Source organism: Panthera tigris, chromosome D2, assembly GCF_018350195.1.
Source record: "Panthera tigris isolate Pti1 chromosome D2, P.tigris_Pti1_mat1.1, whole genome shotgun sequence".
NCBI lineage: Eukaryota > Metazoa > Chordata > Mammalia > Carnivora > Felidae > Panthera > Panthera tigris.
In genome coordinates, this window is record NC_056670.1 from 11,179,410 (window position 1) to 11,199,586 (window position 20,177).

A 20,177-nucleotide genomic window follows, 5' to 3' on the forward strand; every position below is an offset into this window, starting at 1 on the left:
ACTACAGAAAAACAGATATGGCAGCCAGCCAAGTCTCCCACCTCCCTCCACCAACCGACTGCAATCCCCAAGTTGCCAGAGAGAATATTCTCAGGTTTCTAGCAATGAAGAGGCAAAAAGAAGAGCAGTGACCTGGAGGACTCACAGAAATGAGAAGGAGAAACCCACTGTGTGGACTCATTACCAAGACCAGTGCAGAAAACAGGCACCCCATAAGATGCCAGCAGAGGTGAATGAAGACAAAAGACAAAGACACTCAGACCAAACTCGAGTCAGGCTCCTCTGAATCCTCTTTCTGTCTAGGACTCAGACCTTGGGCTCTGTCATGTTCCAATTAGTTCCATTTTAGCAAGAATCCTACTGATCAACCAGTTTAAGGAAAATCCTCCAACCTTCCTATCGGATGGCATCCCTCATCCCCTACCTTGTTATCCCATCACCTGGTCTGCCTTCAGCAAGAATCCTATCAAGTTCATCTTGCAGAATCCCCCTTCTTGATGTGTCTTCCTAAGTAATTTTCTATCTACTGACCTGCAGCCCTGCTGCTCCTTGGTTATAAATCCCCACTTATCACTGTTGTATTCAGAATGGAGTCCAGTTCCATACATAGGTCTCTCTTCCCTATTTGCAAAAGTTCCTGAATACAATTTGCCTTTATGGCTTTAACTCCTGTCCAGCTCTGGTTTTCTTTGACATAAATCAGTCCTGGCAGCACAGTCAAATGAGGTAGACGATGGATCCAGTGTTCGCTCCCCATTGGGTGAGTGTCCTAAACACAGGTGGTCCTGGGAGCAAGAGGAGGGTAGACCTTCAATTCAGATTCAACAACGAATATTCATTTGGTGGTAGAATGTTTTAGGCCCTATTCCAGGAACTAATGATAGATCACTGAACAATATGGACAAAAAAGTCTATAGGAATTGTATTCGGATGCAAGTAGGCAGGAAACAAAGTGTAAAACGATAGTATGTTAGAAGATGTAAGTGCTATGGGGAAAAATAAAGTAGAAGAGGGGACATGGGGAAAAGTACAATTTTACATAGGGAACTATTTTATCTTTTTTAGGATGTCAAGAAAAACCGCTTTGAGAATACATTTCAATCAAAAATTTAAAGGTGAGAATAAACACAGAAAACAATGATTTTAACAGAGTTTTCCCTGAAAAGACTAGGATTAAGTTTCTAATACTAAGCTTCATTCTGGTGCAAGGCCCATTGGGCTTGAATGCAAGATTAAACCTGATCAGAGAAAATAAAGAACATTGCACGCTAGTGCATTTTTTAATTTGTGGTTTGTGAAATTGACTCCTTACACAGAAAAGACGTCTATAAACCGGTTTTGTTTTTTCGTGACCACAGTGCCTCACCATTACAGAAAAAATCCAATGGTATTTGTAACACTGCCTTTCACTTAAGTAACTATTTACACAAACTGAATTTGGTACATGTACTATGTCATGGGTCCACACATTCAGCATCCAAGCCTTCATCTCAAAACGTCATTTGTATCTATATATATGCATTCTTAGCCTTAGGTTATCATTCTTAGCCTTTTATGCGGCTCAATATGCCTGAGACACCACTTACCCCTCCATTTCCCATCACCACCAGGGGCTTCATTAGCATTAGTGGTAAGAAGGTAGTGGGGTATGGAGGGGATTTGTCACTGGATTTAAAGACCTCTCAGACAATCTAAACACTACCAATTCATAATTCAACATTACCTATTATTCCCAGTGATACAGTCAGACAACCAGTTCCTGGTCCTATGCTCTGTGCTGATTTATTAACACACATGAGTGCTAAAGAAAAGTTTTTTTTGTTTTTTTTTTAATTTTTTTTCAACGTTTTTTATTTATTTTTGGGACAGAGAGAGACAGAGCACGAACGGGGGAGGGGCAGAGAGAGAGGGAGACACAGAATCGGAAACAGCCTCCAGGCTCCGAGCCATCAGCCCAGAGCCTGACGCGGGGCTCGAACTCACAGACCGCGAGATCGTGACCTGGCTGAAGTCGGACGCTTAACCGACTGCGCCACCCAGGCGCCCCGAAAAGTTTTAATAAATGGCATTGGTATTTAGACAAGGATTTTCTTTTCACTTAAACCTATAGCTTTGGGGGCACCTGGGTAGCTCAGTCAGTTAAGCATCCGACTTCGGCTCAGGTCATGATCTTATGGTTCATGAGTTTGAGCCCCACATCGGGCTCTGTGCTGACAGCTCAGAGCCTGGAGCCTGCTTCAGGTTCTGTCTCCCTCTCTCTGTGTCCCTCTCCCACTCCCACTCTGTCACTCTCTCTCTTTCTATAAAAAAAATTTTTTTTAAATAAATAAATATAAAGTAAACCTATAGTTTTGCTTCAAAATCTCAATTACTTGGGCATATTAGAAATCGGCAATCATAAACTCTCCGAGTGGATTATTTCTACTGCGTTTTTTCTTTATTCCTACAGTAAATGGACTCTATGTTCATCAAACTATGCAGTGGGTCCAGAGCTTCACTTTACAATAAATGTACAAAGGTTTGTGAATTTAAGAATTGACGATAATATAATGTGTTACACTCTTCAGCTGTCTGCTTGTTTGTTCTGCGGAGGAATAAGGAGAAAGGGAGAAAAGAACTACCATGAATCACACATTCTACAGAAGTCCTTAAGGATTTTTAGTGAAATGGTGTGTATTATGTATCAGAAAACACTCACACTCAAATGGCCTATTTTCGAAGAGGAAATGTAGCATGTAATGCAAATGACACTTGAGTCTGTGTGCATCCTTAAATCTGAAATGGGTCTCTCGTAGGCAGCCTGTAGGAGTTACATTTGTCCCCATTCAGCCACTCTGTGCCTTTTGATGGGTAAATTCAATCAATGTACATTTAGAGTAATTATTGATATGTAAGGACTTACTAATGCCATCTTATTCATTGCCTTCTGATCCTTTTGCATTTCCATTGTTTCCCGCCACCCCCCCCCCCCCCCCGCTCTGTTTATGCCCACTTCTGTAATTGGTTATACTCCACGGAGGTATGTTCTGTTTCCCTTTGTCTTTTGAGGATCCACTCAAGGTCTCTGCTTGGTGGTTACCTTGTGAATTACAATAAAACATCTTACAGATAAAACAGTCCATTTTAGGCTGATAGCAACTTATCTTTGAACACCTAAAAAGGCTCCACCTTTACTCTCCGTTACATATTACTGATGTTATAATTTATCTCCTTTTGTGTCATGCATTTGTTAACAATTTATAGCAGCTATAGTTCTTATTACTCGTCTCCTTTGACTTTCATACCATGGTTGTGTGGTTAACACACCAACCGAATGTAGAGTTACAGTTCTCTAAGTGTGACTGTTCCTTCCCATGACCAGCGTGCTGTGAGCTTTCACACCCTATGTTTCTGGGATAGCGTCTTCCCATTTCGGCACAAAGAATTCCTTTCAGCCTCTCTCGTAACGCCAGTCTAGAGACAGTAAACTCCCTCAGCTTTTGTCTGGGAAAGCCTTTATTTCTCTTTCGTATCTGAAGGATACCTTTGCCATACAGCATATTCCTGGCTGGCAATTTTTATCTTTCAATGCTTTGAATACATCATTCCACGCTCTCCTGGCCTGTCAGAGTTTCTGTTGAGAAATCAGCAGGTAGCCTAATGGGGCTTCCTTTGTCAGTTACCTTCTTTTTTCCTTGGCTTCAAGATTCCTTCTTTATGGTTGATTTTTGAGAGTTTCATTAAGATGTGTCTTGGAAGGGCACCTGAGTGGCTCAGTCGGTTGAGCATCTGACTTCAGCTCAGGTCATGATCTCGCGGTTCGTGGGTTCGAGCCCCGTACCAGACTCTGTGCTCACAGCTCAGAGCCTGGAGCCTGCTTTAGATTCTGTGTCTCCCTCTCTCTGCCCCTCCCCCACTGGTGCTTTGTCTCTCAAAAATGAATAAACGTTAAAAAAAATTTTTTTTAATGTGTCTTGGAGAAGGTCTTTTTACACCCAGATAATAGCACGTGCTATTAGTTTCGTGGACTTGTACATCCAAGTCATTCTCCAGGTTTGGGAAGTTCTTGGCTATTATTTCTTTAAATAAACTCTGTCCCCTTCACCTTCCCTTCTCCTTCTGGAGCCTGATCATTCAGATATTTGCTTTTCTGATAGAATCTGAGAGGTCTTTTAGGCTTTCTTCACTCTTTTTAAACTCAGGTCCCGCTCTTCTTCTAACTATATTAATTCTATGTTCATGTCCTCCAAGCCACGTGTCCTTCTTACCCCTGGACTGCCTTGTGACAGATTTTCTCCTCTGCATTCTTCATCTCATTCCCTGACTTATTCAGGTCTAGTATTTCCCTTTAGTTCTTTTTTAGAATCTCAATTGCCTTGGTAAAGATCTCCTTTTGTTTATTAACATTACTCCTGATTCCTGATTTCACCGGATTGTCTTTCTGAGTTTCCTCTTAACATGTTGAATTTCTTCACAGCGGTTACTTTAAATTCTTTATCAGATCCTAATACTCTATGCCTTTGAGCTTGGTTGCTGGAGAATTATTTTCCTTTTGTGACTCTACACTTCTTGATTTTTCACGTTGCTTATAGGTATACATTTTTGCTTTTGCATTTGAAATTGCCAAGACCCTCTTAACCAGCTCTTGTGTCTTCTCTGGTTCTTAGAGTTGGCCAGGCGGGTAATTAGAAACCTCTTTTTTTGATTTGCAGAGGGGAGTGTTATATTTCAAGTTTATGGTTACTTCCTTGCCCACCATGTGTGGCCTGTTCTCTGAGCATACTCCCTGTCTCCTGGAGTTACCTGGGAACACACACACAAAGCCGGCAGCGGAGTGGGGGAGAAGTATGGGTTTAGCCCTTAGTGAGCTGGGGAGGCCCATGGACTGGATAGGGAGATGGGGTAGGGCATGTCATTCCCAAAGGCTTCTAGATGGACTTTCTGCTGACCAGATTCAATGTCTGCAAATATTATCTTCCTCTTTCCCCAAATCCTCCCTAAGCTTCCACCCACTAAGCTCCCACATTAGTACACTGGGTGCTGATGGACAGAAATGGGTATCTCAAGCTGCATCTTGCCAGCTGGGGAAGCTGGGTCCTCTCTCACCATCTTCCTCTTTGCCTGTGGGACAGGTCACCTTCACTAGATAAATCAGCCCCAAAAGGCACCTTCTTGGAGGTAGGGCAGTGTCCAGAAAATTTCTCCTACCACTTCACCATGACTAAACTCATTTTCTCCTTTTTCCTTTCTTTTTATTTTAATGTTTATTTATTTTTGAGAGAGAGAGAGAGAGAGAGAGAGAGAGAGAGAGGCAGAGAGACAGAGACAGAGCATGAGTAGAGGAGAGGCAGAGAGAGAGGGAGACATAGACTCCAAAGCAGGCTCCAGGGTCTGAGCTGTCAGCACAGAGCCTGACATGGGGCTCGAACTCATGAACTATGAGATCATGACCTGAGCCACAGTTGGACACTTAACCGCTTAACCAACTGAGCCACCCAGACACCCCTCCTTTTCCTTTCTTCTTCAATGGTGTATTGGAATCTCCCTTTCGAAGGGCTAGATTTCTGCAAGCTCTCTGTGGTGGGTGAGTGTCTGCTCAGTTCAGCACTCACCCAATTCCTGCCCAAACAGCCACAAGAGGGATCTGGGCAGTTGCACCTGTTAATCAGGTTCTAAGGTTTCTTTGGGGTCTGTCTGTCTCCTACCATCTGAACTGATGAGTGAGATTCCTGCTGGGTCTCTTGGAGTAAGGTGCAAAATCTGGAAACCTCCACAAAGATGCTCTCGTTTCTGTATGAATGTCTGATTTGTTGATTAAAAGGAGGGATAAGGGGTGCCTGAGTGGCGCAGTCAATTGAGCATCCGACTCTTGATTTTGGCTCAGGTCATGATATCATGGTTCCCGGAATTCACCCCTGCATCGGGCTCTGCACTGACAGTGCTGAGCCTGCTTAGGATTCTCTCTCCCTCTCTCTCTGCTCCTTCCCCACTAGCACTCTCTCTCTTTCTCTCAAATAAACAATAATAATAATAATAATAATAATGGGATCCATTAATAATCTACAAGGTACTTAAACCCCAAAGTTTTTTTTTTTGTTTGTTTAAAGATTCAGGAATGAGACACTATAAGCTACTATTACCTGAGATATTCAACATAGCCAATGCAATGAGACAAGAAAAACAGTAGGCGTATTGGAAAGGAAGAAAACAAACTGCCATCAATATCAGGTAATATTATTATTACCTGGAAAACTCCAAGAATCTGCAGAGGTATTTGTTAACAATAAATTTAGTAATATTGCTAGATTGATATCTTTTAAAATATCATTTAGACATCATGTGCAACGACAAAAAGAAAGAAATCCTTAATATCTAAGATAGATGAGACACGTAGGAATAAATCTAACAGAAGAGGAACAGACTTCTGTAAATGTACACTCAATAAGGGCTGGGGCTTTGTTTATTACAATGCTCCTAGTTTCTAAAATGCCGGGTACAAGCATGACATCAGCAACATGACTCGCCTGATGTTCCTTCTTTATATCCCCCTTTTAAAAAATTTATTTATTTGTTTGTTTGCTTGTTCGTTTCTTTAAGGAAGAGAGCGTGCAAGCAGGGGAAAGGGGCAAAAGCAGAGAGACAGCACCTTAAGCAGGCTCCAAGCTCAGAGTAGAGCACAACACGGGCTCCATCCCACCACCCTGGGATCACGACCTGAGCAGAAATCAAGAGTCAGATGCTTAACCCACTGAGTCACTCAGGCTTCCCACACTATTTCTATTTTGATTTTGTGTTTATCTGGGGTAACACAAAGCCAGGGTGACTGATGGAGATTACGGGTGGCTGCTTTGCTTTAATCTTCATGATATTACTGAACACATTTCCAGACCTCCTATCTACAATGTGTACCTCCTGGAAACTGAAATTAAGCAAAAATAATAACAGGATATAGCAATCATTTCTTTAACACTTCCTCATTTAATACCCAAATATCCTTATGAAGAAGGTATCATCTGTTAGCAGCTGAGAAAGGTGAGGTTTTGAGAAGTTAAACAGGATCACAGAATAGAGGCTGTAGCCCAGGAGGTAAAATCACCCCTATAACATTCATAGTCTCAGATTCTCATTGTAAAATGTCGATAATAATGCCAACTTTATAACTATTCCTAAAATATATTCTTTTAGTGGGGCATCTGGGTGTTACAGTCGGTTAAGCATCCAACTTCAGCTCAGGTCATGATCTCACGGTCCATGAGTTTGAGCCCCGCATCGGGCTCTGTGCGGACAGCTCAGAGCCTGGAGCCTGTTTCAGATTCCGTGTCTCCCTCTCCTTCTGCCCCACCTCCACTCCCACTCTTTCTCTCTGTCTCTGAAAAATGAATAAACCTTAAAAAACATTTTAAAAAATATATATTCTTTTAGTAAAAGCCAAGTTAAATTATACGAATATTTTCTGTAGAAAGTAGAAAACCATAGATAAGCAGTTAGGAATATAGGCACAGGTGTATACACGCACACCTACACACAGAGAAAATAACATACTTTTTATAACATACTCCCAAATATTTCCTGAGCTTTATTTCCTTACTGAGGAAGTCACCCAGGTATCCAGCAGGAGTTATCTGGATGCTGTCAGAATGGCTAAACTTAACAACTCAGGAAACAACAGATGTGGGTGAGGCTGAGTTGAAAGGGGAACACTTTTGCACTGCTGGTGGGAATATAAACTGGTGCGGCCACTCTGGAAAACAGCATGGAGGTTCCTCAAAAAATTAAAAATAGAGCTACCCTACTACCCAGAAATTGCACTACTTGGTATTTATCCAGAGGATACAAAAATGCTGACTCAAGGAGCATCTGGGTGGCTCAGTCGATTAGGCATCTGACTTCAGCTCAGGTCATAATCTTATAGTTCATGGGCTCGAGCCCCGTGTTGGGCTCTGTGCTGACAGCTCAGAGCCTGGAACCTGCTTCGGATTCTGTGTCTCTCTCTCTGCCCCTCCCTCCCCCGCTTGCACTCTGTCTGTCTGTCTGTCTGTCTCTCTCTCTCAAAAGCAAATAAACATTAAAGAAAAAAATTTTTAAATGCTAATTCAAAGGGGCACATCACCCCAATGTTTATAGCTATCAACCATAGCTAAATTATGGAAAGAGCTCATATGTCCATCATCTGGTGAATGGTTAAAAACAATGTGTATATATGGTATGTATACAATGGAATATTACTCAGTGATTTAAAAAAATGAAATCTTGCTATTTGCAATAACATGGAAGGAACTAGAGGCTATTATGCTAAGCGAAATAAGTCAGTCAGAGAAAGACAGATACATGATTTTACTCATGTGGAATTTAAGAAGTCAAACAGATGAACATAGGGGAAGGGAAGCCAAAATAATATAAAAACAGGAAGGGGGGTAAAACATAAGAGATCCTTAAATACAGAGAATAAACTGAGGGCTGCTGGGTAGGGGGAATGGGCTAAATGGGGGATGGGCATTAGGCAGGCACTTGTTGAGATGAGCACTGGGTGTTATATGTAAGTGATGAATCACTAAATTCTACTCCTGAAACTGTTACTACACTATATGATAACTTGGATTTAAATACAATTAAAAAAAGAGTTATTTGTGTGCACTAAATTGATGCATAGGCTAATATTGTTTAGACGTTCAACTTACTTCTTGGGCAGCTTCATTTTTTTCACCTTTTCTTCAGCATGTTCATCTGCTATTCCCACATGACATCCTAATGCCAACAAAGTCCTGGAAAACAAAACCAGAGATGAGCTGTAACAACTCCCTCTCTATGTCTGGAATAACCCAACACAATAGCAGATGGGAATAAGGTAGGACAGTCAACCTTGAAAGCAGAGAAGAAATTGTTAATGCAAAGGAAAAACGCTTATAAGGTATTTAGTTTTGAGTAATGAGTAAGACATTGAAAATTGAAACCTCACAAAAAAACAAGTGAATAGTATGTCTTTCTCCAAACCCCTCCCTGTGGTCCTGTTTCTTTCCCTAAAGGCACTGACTGCTTCCAATTCTTGAATATCCTGCTCTAGTCTGTGCAGTCTCGAACACACATGTATGGGTGTGTGTGTGTGTGTGTGTGTGCATGTGTATTGTTTCTTTGTTCCCTTTTACACAATGAGTATAGTTCTCTGCAATTTTCTATCTTGACTTTGCACCATAACTTTGATATACGGTTCTTTCATATAAAGCTGCCTTATTTTTCAACAACTTTGAAGTTCTCCATTAGTTGGATGTATCAGAATGTTTTTACCCAGTTCTCTGTTCATACCTAGTCTTTTGTTATTATAAACAATGTCACAATGAATAACCTCATACGTTTAGTACATGTACTGTATCCTCCATCTGTAGGTTAAAAATTCCTAGACATGGGATTACTGAGTCACAGGGTATATGCATTTTAAAGATTTATAGGACTCCTGGGTGGCTCAGTCAGTTGAGCATCCAACTGCGGCTCAGGTCATGATCTCACAGCTCGTGGGTTTGAGCCCCACGTAAGGCTCTCTGCTGTCAGTGCAGAGCCTGCTTCAGATCCTCTGTCCCTCTCTCTCTCTCCCCCTCCTCCACTGGTTCTCTCTCTAGCTCTCAAAATAAATCAGATAAAACAAGGATTCATAAATATTATCAAATGTCTATAGAGTCGCTACTAACTTACATTCCCACCATCAGTCTACAACATTGCCTGTTTCCCATACACAGTTACCAAACAGCTTACGCTTTACCAATTAGTCGGTTAAAAGGGTATCTCATTACCATTTTGCTTTGCTTTTTTAAGACTATACTTTTAAGTAACCTCTACACCCAACATGGTGCTCAAACTTACAACCCCAAGATCAACAGTCACATGCTTTATCAGCAGAGCCAGCCAGGCGCTCCTGTATTTTTCATATTCTAAGTGTACCTGAGTGCTGTTTTCATATTCTTAAGAGTACCTGTACTTTTTTTTCTTTGAAAATATTACTTGTTCACTTTTCCATTAGATTTGGGTTTTTTATTGCATTTTAGAAGCTCTTCCTATGTCTGAGATAGGAGTTGCAAATGTTTTTCTCTAGTCTGTCTTTTTCCTTTATTTAGTGCTATTTATATGCAGAATCTCAAATATGTTTTTATATAACTGAAACTTACCATCTTTTCTTATAGCTTCTGAATTTTATGTGGCACTGAGAGATACCCCATTTGTAAAGTCATTTGAAGAAAAATGTCCATGCTTTCCTGTGTGGGGGTGATGGTCAGAGGGGTCTATTAGCTTCAGGCACAGCTTAACTTTATTTTTTTTTCCAGATGGATACCTAATTCTTCATAAAATATTTACCAAATAATTCACCTTTTATCACTGGTTTGAAATGCAACCTTTAGTAGACACAAATGCCCCATATGTTTTTAATCCTTTACTGAACTTTCTATCTAGAAAAAAAATCTCGTTTTCAAATGTCTATCAGGGGTCCCTGTTTGCCAAGAAGAGTTTATCCATTTTTTTTTTAAGATACTCTGTATCTTTTCCTCCCCTGAATGACCTTTCATTGCTTTTCCTGAGAAATATCCTTACCATTCACATGTAGAACTCAACCTTTAAAGTCCCCCAGGTTTATATGGAACAATGTGCCTTTAGTAGCCATGACAATGAGTGGTTTCTCCTATCCCAACAGAATAAGAGACAATGGCTAATCCTTTTTGGATTACAGAATTTCTAGGTTCTAGTCAGTTCCAGAAGGGATGTGGCAAATATTTACAATTCATTTACACTTATCCCCTACAACATCTTAAAAATGAAAATCTGGAGATAGATAGATGGCATAGATAGGTACAGCTATGTATATTTACACATCAACTGTCATCAAGTTAAATTTTAGGTTAAATGTGGTAAAATTCAGATGATCCTGTGAAATTACCCTTCAAGTGTTAATCTGCATAAGTATGGACAGATCAAGAACTGACTGAAGCTGTAAAAATTACCTAGAGAATGTGCCAATTAAAATGAGATCGAGCATGGGGCACCTGGGCGGCTCAGTCAGTTAAGCGTCTGACTCTTGGTTTCGGCTCAGGTCATGATCTCACGGTTTGTGAGTTCAAGCCCCACATCGGGCTCTGTGCTGACAGTATGCAGCCTGCTTGGGATTTTCTCTCTCTGTCTCTCTCTGTCCCTCCCCCACTCACTCTCTCTGTCTGTCTCTCAAAAATAAATAAACTTAAAAACAATTTTAAAAAATGAGACTGATCATTAATAGAAGAATAGAAAACACACTCAGAGAATAAACATGGGTTACACGTATTCAATCAGTGTCCATAGGATAGGAAGTTTTTTGTCATTATTCCTTCATTCATTTAACTATTCAATAAATATCTCCTGAACATCACTAGTGGCAGGCCCTGTCCTAAATTCTGGGGATAAGCTTACTGGTCAGTGGGGACTACAGCAATAGTTAATTACAATTCAGTGTCCTGTGTCCAATGAGATACATAGAAAGCTATGAAATCATCAGGAGGATGCCAGACCCAGCTCTGAGGGAACTCAAGGTGACAATAATATTAGGATCTATCTTAAACTCTGACAATTCGATCTTTGAGGGCACACCCACTGAGAAATCTTCTGATTACAATGAATGGAGAACTTGACTATACACTAAGTGAGGGCCTTGAATGCCACACTGAGGGACTCACACTTAGGTGGATGGACAACGGACAGGTTACTGAGGATTATGCTCAGAAAGATAGAATTAGAAGCTGTCAGGTCAGAAATGTACCTCGAAAAGGTTAATTTATTACTGTTTTAATAAACCTGCAAAGTTGTATGACCATCACTACAATCCAGTTTTAGAATATCTCATCTCACCAAGTTCCTCATGCCTGTTTGCATTCATTCCTCACTCCGACCCCACCTCCCCCAGGCAACCACTAATCTATATTCCGTCTCCGTAGATCTGCCTTTTCTAAAAATTATATATAAAAAGAATCATACAGGGGTGCCTGGGTGGCTCAGTCGGCTGGGCGTCTGACTTTGGCTCAGGTCATGATCTCGCAGTTTGTGAGTTCAAGCCCCGCGTCAGGCTCTGTGCTGACAGCTCGGAGCCTGGAACCTGCTTCACATTCTGCGTCTCCTCCTCTCTCTGCCCCTCCCATGCTCGTGCTCTGTCTCTCTCCGTCTCTCAATAATAAATAAACGTTAAAAAAAATTTTTTTTAAAGAATCATATAAATTAGGATCTTTTGTGCCAGGCTTTTTTGACTCAGATTAATGTTTTTTAGGTTTATGAATGTTATAATGTTTATCAGTAGCTTATCTCCTTTTATTGCTGAAAAGTATCCCATTGTGGGGCTACATCACATTTTGTCTATCCTTTCATAAGTTTATGAACATTTGCATGGTTTCAACCTTTTGACTATTACATATAATGCTTCTATGAAGATGCTTCTGCAGACCTTCATACAAAAGTCTTTTCATGGATATAAGGTTTCATTTCTCTTAGTTACATATGTAGGAGTAGAATTGCTAGGTTGTTTGGTAAATTAATGGGGGTTTTCCAGTCTGTCTTTTATGTCATAGCCCTTGGAATGTATGTGATGCATTTCATTATGATTTCACTTGCATTTTCCTAATGAGCTATGATGTTAAGCATTTTATAAATGTGCTTGCTAGTCATTCATAGATCTTCTTTGGTAAGAAGATCTCAAATGCTCAAGAAGATCTCAGATGCTCAAATGCCTTGTTTATTTTTAATTGGGCTGTATGTACTCTTATTGTTGAGTTGTAAGAACTCTTTATATATTCTGAATACAAATCCTTTAGCAGGACTTCCCCTTATTTTCTACAAAGTCTACAAATATAATGTATGATATATATGACATGACATAATTTATATGACATATAAGTATTTTCTCCCAGTCTGTGGCTTTTCTCGTCAAAAGTTTCTTCATAGTTTCTTCTGAAGTACAAAAGGTTTTGCTGTATATAAAATGCAATTTATTGATCATGTGTTTTGGCTTTATATCTAAGAATTCTATACCTAATCCAAGGAGGTTTTAAAATCAGAGCAACAGATCATTTAAAAAATCTATTTAGTGAAATTATCAACCACCCCAAGTTCTTTGAATTGGTCTCTGTATTATCTGTATTAAAACCACTGTATCTGGTTTAATGTATCTGTTTAACTCACATGTTTAAGACGTTTAAAAGTCTGCTGAGGAGTACGGGCACCTGGGTGACTCAGTCAATTGAGCGTCTGACTTTGGCTCAGGTCATGATCTCATGGTTCCTGAGTTTGAGTCCCACACTGGGCTCGCTCCTGTCAGCGCAGAGCCCAATTCAGATCCTCTGTTCCCCCTCCCCCACCCCTCCCCCACTCACACCCTCCCTCAAAAATAATAAACATTTAAAAACAAATAAAAGGATTATATTGGAATGCATTATCAAAATATTAAAAAAAAAAAAAAAAAGAGTCTGCTGAGGAATGAGGAGAGGAGAGCACACTACAAAGTGTGCCCAGGGAAGCCTGGGTGAGGCTAGGTGTCCTAGTCCACGCCAGAGAAGAACAGAATAACGGGGCAGAAACAGACTACCCGACGGTGGGTTCCCTGTCTCTGTCTTAGTAACCGCAGATATCTGCAGTAACTTGCACATGTCTTCAGTAAATACTACTAGATTAAACAGCCGAAAATGGTCCATGTGGCACTGTAGTACTTACAGCAGATAGCCACAGGAAACGGGTAAACAGACTGGCATAGAGCCACGGAGAGAACACGAGGCACCCTGCAGATGACGAGCACTTGGTATGGAAAAGCCTGGTTAGAGACTGAGCTTTATTGCCTATTCATTGCTTCACTCATTCGAAGAACATTTACCAGGTTCTGGGGAAAGTCTGAAAAATGGTGGGTAAATGAGAAGCCCGCCCCCAAGAAATGCAGGGTCTGGTGGAGAGGCCATCCTGTGATTACACAAACCAGGAAAGGAAGTGTCTACGCTGAGAGATACAGAAGGGGCGCGTGTCCACGAAAGGGGGCCTTACTGCGTCAGGGAATGTTTACTGAAACCGCAAATGTTTCCTGAGGGAGCGATCGGAGATGTAAGGGATGGGAACAGGGCCCAGAGAGGAACCTCCCAGGAAGAGGACACATAGAAAGCCCTGTGCTGGAAGGAAATATGCAAACAGGTGACTCAGAAAAGGCTAGTGTGATGGCAAGACAGAGAGAGAGTAGCCCTCCCATAGGATGAAGCTGGTTAGACGGGAGGCCAGACTTTGTAGACTTTTATACAAATTAAGGCACTGTCTTCACCTAAAGATCGGTGGAAAGCTGCTTTAAAAGAATGTCAATTGTGGGGGTGCCCAGGTGGCTCAGTCGGTTGGGGGCCTCGACGTCAGCTCAGGTGATGATCTCACGGTTCATGGGTTTGAGCCCCCACCCCCGTCGGGCTCTGTGCTGACAGCTCAGAGTCTGGAGCCTGCTTTGGATTCTGTGTCTCCCTCTCTCTCTGCTCATCCGTCCTCTCTCTCACTCTCAAAAATAAATAAACATTAAAAAAAAAAAAGAATGTAAATTGGGAGAATGACGCGGAGGCCTAAGTGTTCAGAAACGACCAGCTGGCTACCAAGCACGGAAGGAGAAGAGAGGAGAATGTATACATCTCCGCTGGACCCGTGGGGAGTGCATGCCACTTTCAGATGGTTAATAACGGTAGCTTAGGTTAATGTGGTACAGGATGCCGGTAGCACGGGAGGGGCTGGAGGGCTAATCGCATCATTAGCGATGGGAGAAAAGAAAGAAGTGGATGGACTAGAGGATCATTAGAAGGCCCTGGGTGAGGGGAAAGAGAAGCTTCGGAAGCGACTCTGAGATAGCTGGTGTGTGTTACAGGGGGCGCTTCACCATTCGAGGGGAAGAACGCTTTTTAAAAGCCTGAGATTGGAGGGGTTAAACACATCACAAAGTTGGAGGTACACCTGCAATATCCAAGCAATTTGGCAACACGGTAAATTTTCTGTGCTGGATGCTTTGTTGGAACCGGGTATTATGATGGTGAATGAAAACGAAACAAAACAAAACATCACGGCCCCTACCTTCATAGAGCTTCCAGTCCAATAGTAAATATTAACGTATTAAATAACTCAGAAAGTAATACTAAAAATTGTGTTGAGAGTTATAAAAAATACTACAAGGTGTTATAAGAGAGAGTGGGGAGGTTATGGGGAAGGTCTCCTCAAGGAAGTACACTTAAGCCTAACGGTGAGGAATGGGTAGGGAGGGGCCTATCTAGGAGTAAGGCAAAGAACTTTCCAGGCCAAAGGAACAGCATATAGGAGGCAGGACAAAATGTGAATGAGTGGAGGGAAGAAACCACGGGGCTGGAACAAGGGCAGGAATTAGATACACTGAGAAGTGGGACGTGTCCGATCGCCCAGCGTTTATACAGACCCATGAGGCTGGAACATTTGATTAAATGCAGTGGGGAGCCACCGAACAGTTCTCAGCAACATGTGTATGACTGCATCCGGGCAGCTGAGACCTGCCGCTGTGCACAGAATGAATTGGAAGAAGCCAAGTGGGGGGGCGGGGGGCAGTGAGGAGATTCCCGTGACAGTCTAGGTGACACGTGATGATGGCTCAGACTGAGAGGAGTGCTGTGGAAATCGGGGAAGGGGAAAGACTGGAGATACACGTGGGAGGACCTGATGATGGGTTGGATGCAGGGATCAAACAAAAGGAGGAGTCCAGGATGACTCCTAAGTTTCTAGTCTATGCGGCAGGATGAGTGGAGATGCCATTCACAGGGGACGAAAGTCTGTAGGTCAAGGTGCCTCAGACGCAAACAGGGAAAATACCAATTGAAGAACGGGAGACACACAGGGCAGGTGTCTGGGGTACAGATGTACATCTAGGGAGTTGTCCGCACCTGTGTGGTATCTGCGTGGGAGGAGAATGCCCGAAGACTTTGCAAGAGAGAGAAGACTGAGCCCAGGACTGAACAGAAAGAGTCACAAGATTTAGGGGCACCTGGGTGGCTTAGTCGGCTGAGTGTCCGACTTTAGCTCAGGTCATGATCCCACACTTCGTGGGTCCGAGCCCTATGTTGGGCTCTGTGCTGACAGCTTGGAGCCTGGAGCCTCCTTCAGATTCTGTGCCTCCTTCTCTGTCTCTGTCTGCTTGTGCTCCCTCTCTCTCAAATATAAATAAATAAACGGTAAGAAGAGTCACAATATTTAGAGATGGCGAAAACTGTTGCCAGCAAGAGACTGAACTAAAATAAGATACAAAACTAGAAGGGAAACCTGCTCTTTTACATTTTATTTATGTTTGATAGACAGAGAGAGACAGAGCACAAGTGGGGGAGGGGCAGAGAGAGAGGGAGACACAGAATCCGAAGCAGGCTCCAGGCTCTGAGCTGTCAGCACAGAGCCCGACGCAGGGCTCAACCTCACAAACCGCGAGATCATGACCCGAGCTGAAGTCGGATGCTTAACCGACTGAGCCACCCAGGCGCCCAGGAAATATGCTCTTTTAAACAAAAATCACTCCTCTTCTCTTAACTGCTACTTTTCTCCCCTGGTTCCATATTGCTCCCCTTGGTGTCCCTGTGTCCCGATTCCTCATCTCATCCCTTGCTACATACATATGCAAACAAATCACATTTCCCAAAAATAATTTTAAGGAAAAAACTACTTGACCAGAAGAAAAACACTGTCATAGTCTTCCTCGATTTTTGTTGACTTCCAAAGAAAGATTCTTTTTTTTTATTTAAAAAAAATTTTTTTAACGTTTATTTATCTTTGAGAAAGAAAGAGACAGAGCATGAATGGGGGAGGGTCAGAGAGAGGGAGACACAGAATCCAAAACAGGCTCCAGGCTCTGAGCTGTCAGCACAGAGCCCGACGCGGGGCTCGAACTCACGGACCACGAGATCATGACCTGAGCCGAAGTCGGCCGCTTAACCAACTGAGCCACCCAGGCGCCCCTTCCAAAGAAAGATTCTATGCAAGTATACACTATGTTGACTAAAAATCATTATAACTTTCACTTCCCAAACATAAGTCATTTATTCAATAATTAAGATCGGGGTGCCTGGGTGACTTGGTCAGTTTAGCATCTGATTCTTGGTTTTGGCTCAGGTCATGATCTCACGGTTTCATGGGCTCAAGTTCCACATCGGGCTCCGTGCTGATGGTGCAGAGCCTGCTTGGGATTCTCTCTCTCCCTCTCTCTCTACCTGTCCCCGACCCATGCATCTCTGTCTCTCAAAATAAATACATAAGCTTAAAAAAATTTAATATCTGGAATTCAGAAAATACTGGGAATAAATCAGAAACTAAGATTTTAGGAACACTGGTTAAATTGGGGACAGGGCTTGGCAGGCATGCTGTAACCACTGTGCCGTCCTGAGAGAAGGTGCCAGAAGTCTGCAGAACTCTACAGTACACAGACGACTATCAAATCTGACGTTGTCTTTTCTCAACAATTGGCACAACAACAACAAAAAATTCACAGAAGAGCATCCAAAATTCAAATTCACTTAAAATAACCCTTTAACCCCAAATAAGGGATATGCTGGAGTAATCTTTTGCTTCTCTGTTACTTGGCACTTCTCAGAATTCAAATGAATAAAGGGTTAATCACCCCCATGATATTCTCATGGCGTGTCAGACATGTAGTGCTCAAGGCTTCATCAGTATTCTACGATTTAGTCCCCACAACAGTTCCACAAGGTAGATTCACTATGACCCCCATTTCAATGAGGGAAGAAAATCTAAGGTTCAGAAAAATCTAAGATTCCTTTAGAACAGCAAGTGCTTGAACCTATACCAACCAAAGTCAAAGTTGTTCTCTCCTTCTTTGCTCTGAAGACTTTCAAACAAAGGACTAAAGAAAATACAGAAAGAAACTACTGTGCTTTCTCTAAACTACTGAGATTGGGCCAAACTTTGGAGAGGTGGGGCCTCTTCCGGTTCTAAGGTAAATTTTTAAAGAAATAGGTTAGGGGCACCTGGGTGGCTCAGTCAGTTAAGCATCTGACTTCGGCTCAGGTCATGATCTTGCAGTTTATGGGCTCGCCATTTGTGGGTTTGAGCCCTGTGCTGGGCTCTGTGCTGACAGCTCGGGGCCTGGAGCCTGCTTCAGATTCTGTGTCTCCCTCTCTCTCTGCCCAGCTCACATTCTGTATCTCTCTCACTCAAAAATAAATAAACACACTCAAAAAAAATTTTTTTAAAGAAATAGATTAAATCAGCTCATTGTAAAACCATAAACTATTGAGAATTAGCTCATGAAAAAGGTCATTAGCATTCACCATGGGCAACAGCACCATGGTACATGCACTCTGATGATTAATCAAACCAGCCACCAATGGCTCTTAGGAATGAGATCAGATTACATGCAGTCAAACTCAACACACTAAATGCAAATAGAGATTTCTCCACCTCACTGCTTCCCAGGATTCGCCCTTTGCAATAGCTGGCCGAGTTGCCAATCACTAAAATTATAGGGAGTGTACTGCAAATTTAACTAAATTATCTTCGACCATGACCTTTCAATAAAACATTTTGTTGTAAAAGATGGGCAAATGGTGAGCTGCTGTGAATTACTTATTGAAATGTACAAGCCTCTCATCAAGAATACAAAGGAAGGCAGGGCATCCCAAACACGGGGTACACAGGTCACAGCCATGCATTATGCATTCTTTATCACCGGCACACGCTGCAAATTTTTATCTTTGGTGGGTTCTCAACTTACTTGATTTGTATATATTTCCCTTTCTTTTTAAATCAATAGTAGAACCTAAACTCATTCTATGCCCAATATGTTAATTTCCATAATGTTAATTACTATCACCTCTTTGAAGAAATATACTTGAACGCAAAACCTAGAGTGTGACAAGGTGGTTAAGTTTTATGTTCTGAATCCTTGGTAAAACCGGTTCAACAGAAGTAACTCCTTACCCTTCACAAAACTGAAACAAAAACGGACGCAGCATATAAGCCTACTATAAGCATGAATTAGAATTAAGTGACCCATTTGAACAAATGTAGCCCTAGAGGGTCATCAAGGACAGAAAAGGAATAAAAGAAACATGACAGTGCTTTCAAAAATATTTTCTGAACTTTGCTGTATTAAAACGTAACATTATTCTCCCTCCTTTATTTTATACCACGTCATTCTTTCGTTTGCAATGGTTAAGTGGCACATTTCATGACAGCAATTGGCAGAGTCACTGAAAAGCACATCTGCCGTTAAAGATGACATGCAAGGGGCGCCTGAGTGGCTCAGTCAGTTAAGTGTCCGACTTCAGCTCAGGCCATGATCTCATGGTTCACGGGTTGGAGCCCTGCATCGGGCTCTGTGCTGACAGCTCAGAGCCTGGAGCCTGCTTCAGGCTTCAGATTCTGTGTCTCACTCTCTCTTTCTTCCCCTCCATCACTCGCTCTCTGTCTCCCAAAATGAATAAACATTAAATTTTTTTTTAAATTTTTTTAATGTTTATTTATTTTTGAGACAGAGAGAGACAGAGCATGAATGGGGGAGGGGCAGAGAGAGAGGGAGACACAGAATCGGAAACAGGCTCCAGGCTCTGAGCCATCAGCCCAGAGCCCGACGTGGGGCTCAACCTCACGAACGGTGAGATCGCGACCTGAGCTGAAGTCGGACACTCAACCGACTGGGCCACCCAGGCGCCCCTAAAATTTTTTTTAAGATGGCAGGCAAACAGTCTACAGTAGCCTTTCTCAAAGTGTGGCAAATGGTCCTGAGGTATCCTCTGAAAAAAGATGGTGTAGCTCAGTAATTTGGGGAAATATAAATGGATTCCACCCCAATTTAAAGATTCATAGTACTGGAAAATCCATCAGTAAAAAATAAAAACTTATTTAATTATTTTAACTCAGCATCTTTAAAATGTGTTAGAGCAGTGTTTCTCAAACTATCTGTGATGAAGGACCAATTTTCTTTTAATTTCTAGCCTGTAGTGGTCTGATTCTCTGATAAAATACAAAAAAACTTGTCAGAGAAAATCATGTGTTTTTTTTAATTTAAAATGAATGTATGTAGGTATGTATGTATTTTGAAAGGGAGAGAGGGAGAGAGGGAGAGGGAGAGAGAGAGAGAGAGAGAGAATCCCAAGCAGGCTCTGTCAGTTCAGAGCCTGATGCAGTGCTTGAATGTGGCTCGAACTCACAAACCATGAAATTATGAC

At 41.9% G+C, this 20,177-nt stretch overlaps 1 protein-coding gene across 1 annotated transcript in view; it reads right to left on the minus strand.

The window, feature by feature from the left end:
* Nucleotides 1-20,177, minus strand: part of RYR2 (ryanodine receptor 2) — a 753,483-nt gene that overhangs the window by 298,536 nt on the left and 434,770 nt on the right. The window contains exon 25 of the mRNA XM_042960054.1: nt 8,658-8,741. Coding sequence (XP_042815988.1) covers nt 8,658-8,741 — 84 coding nt within the window. The remainder of the gene's footprint in view (nt 1-8,657; nt 8,742-20,177) is intronic.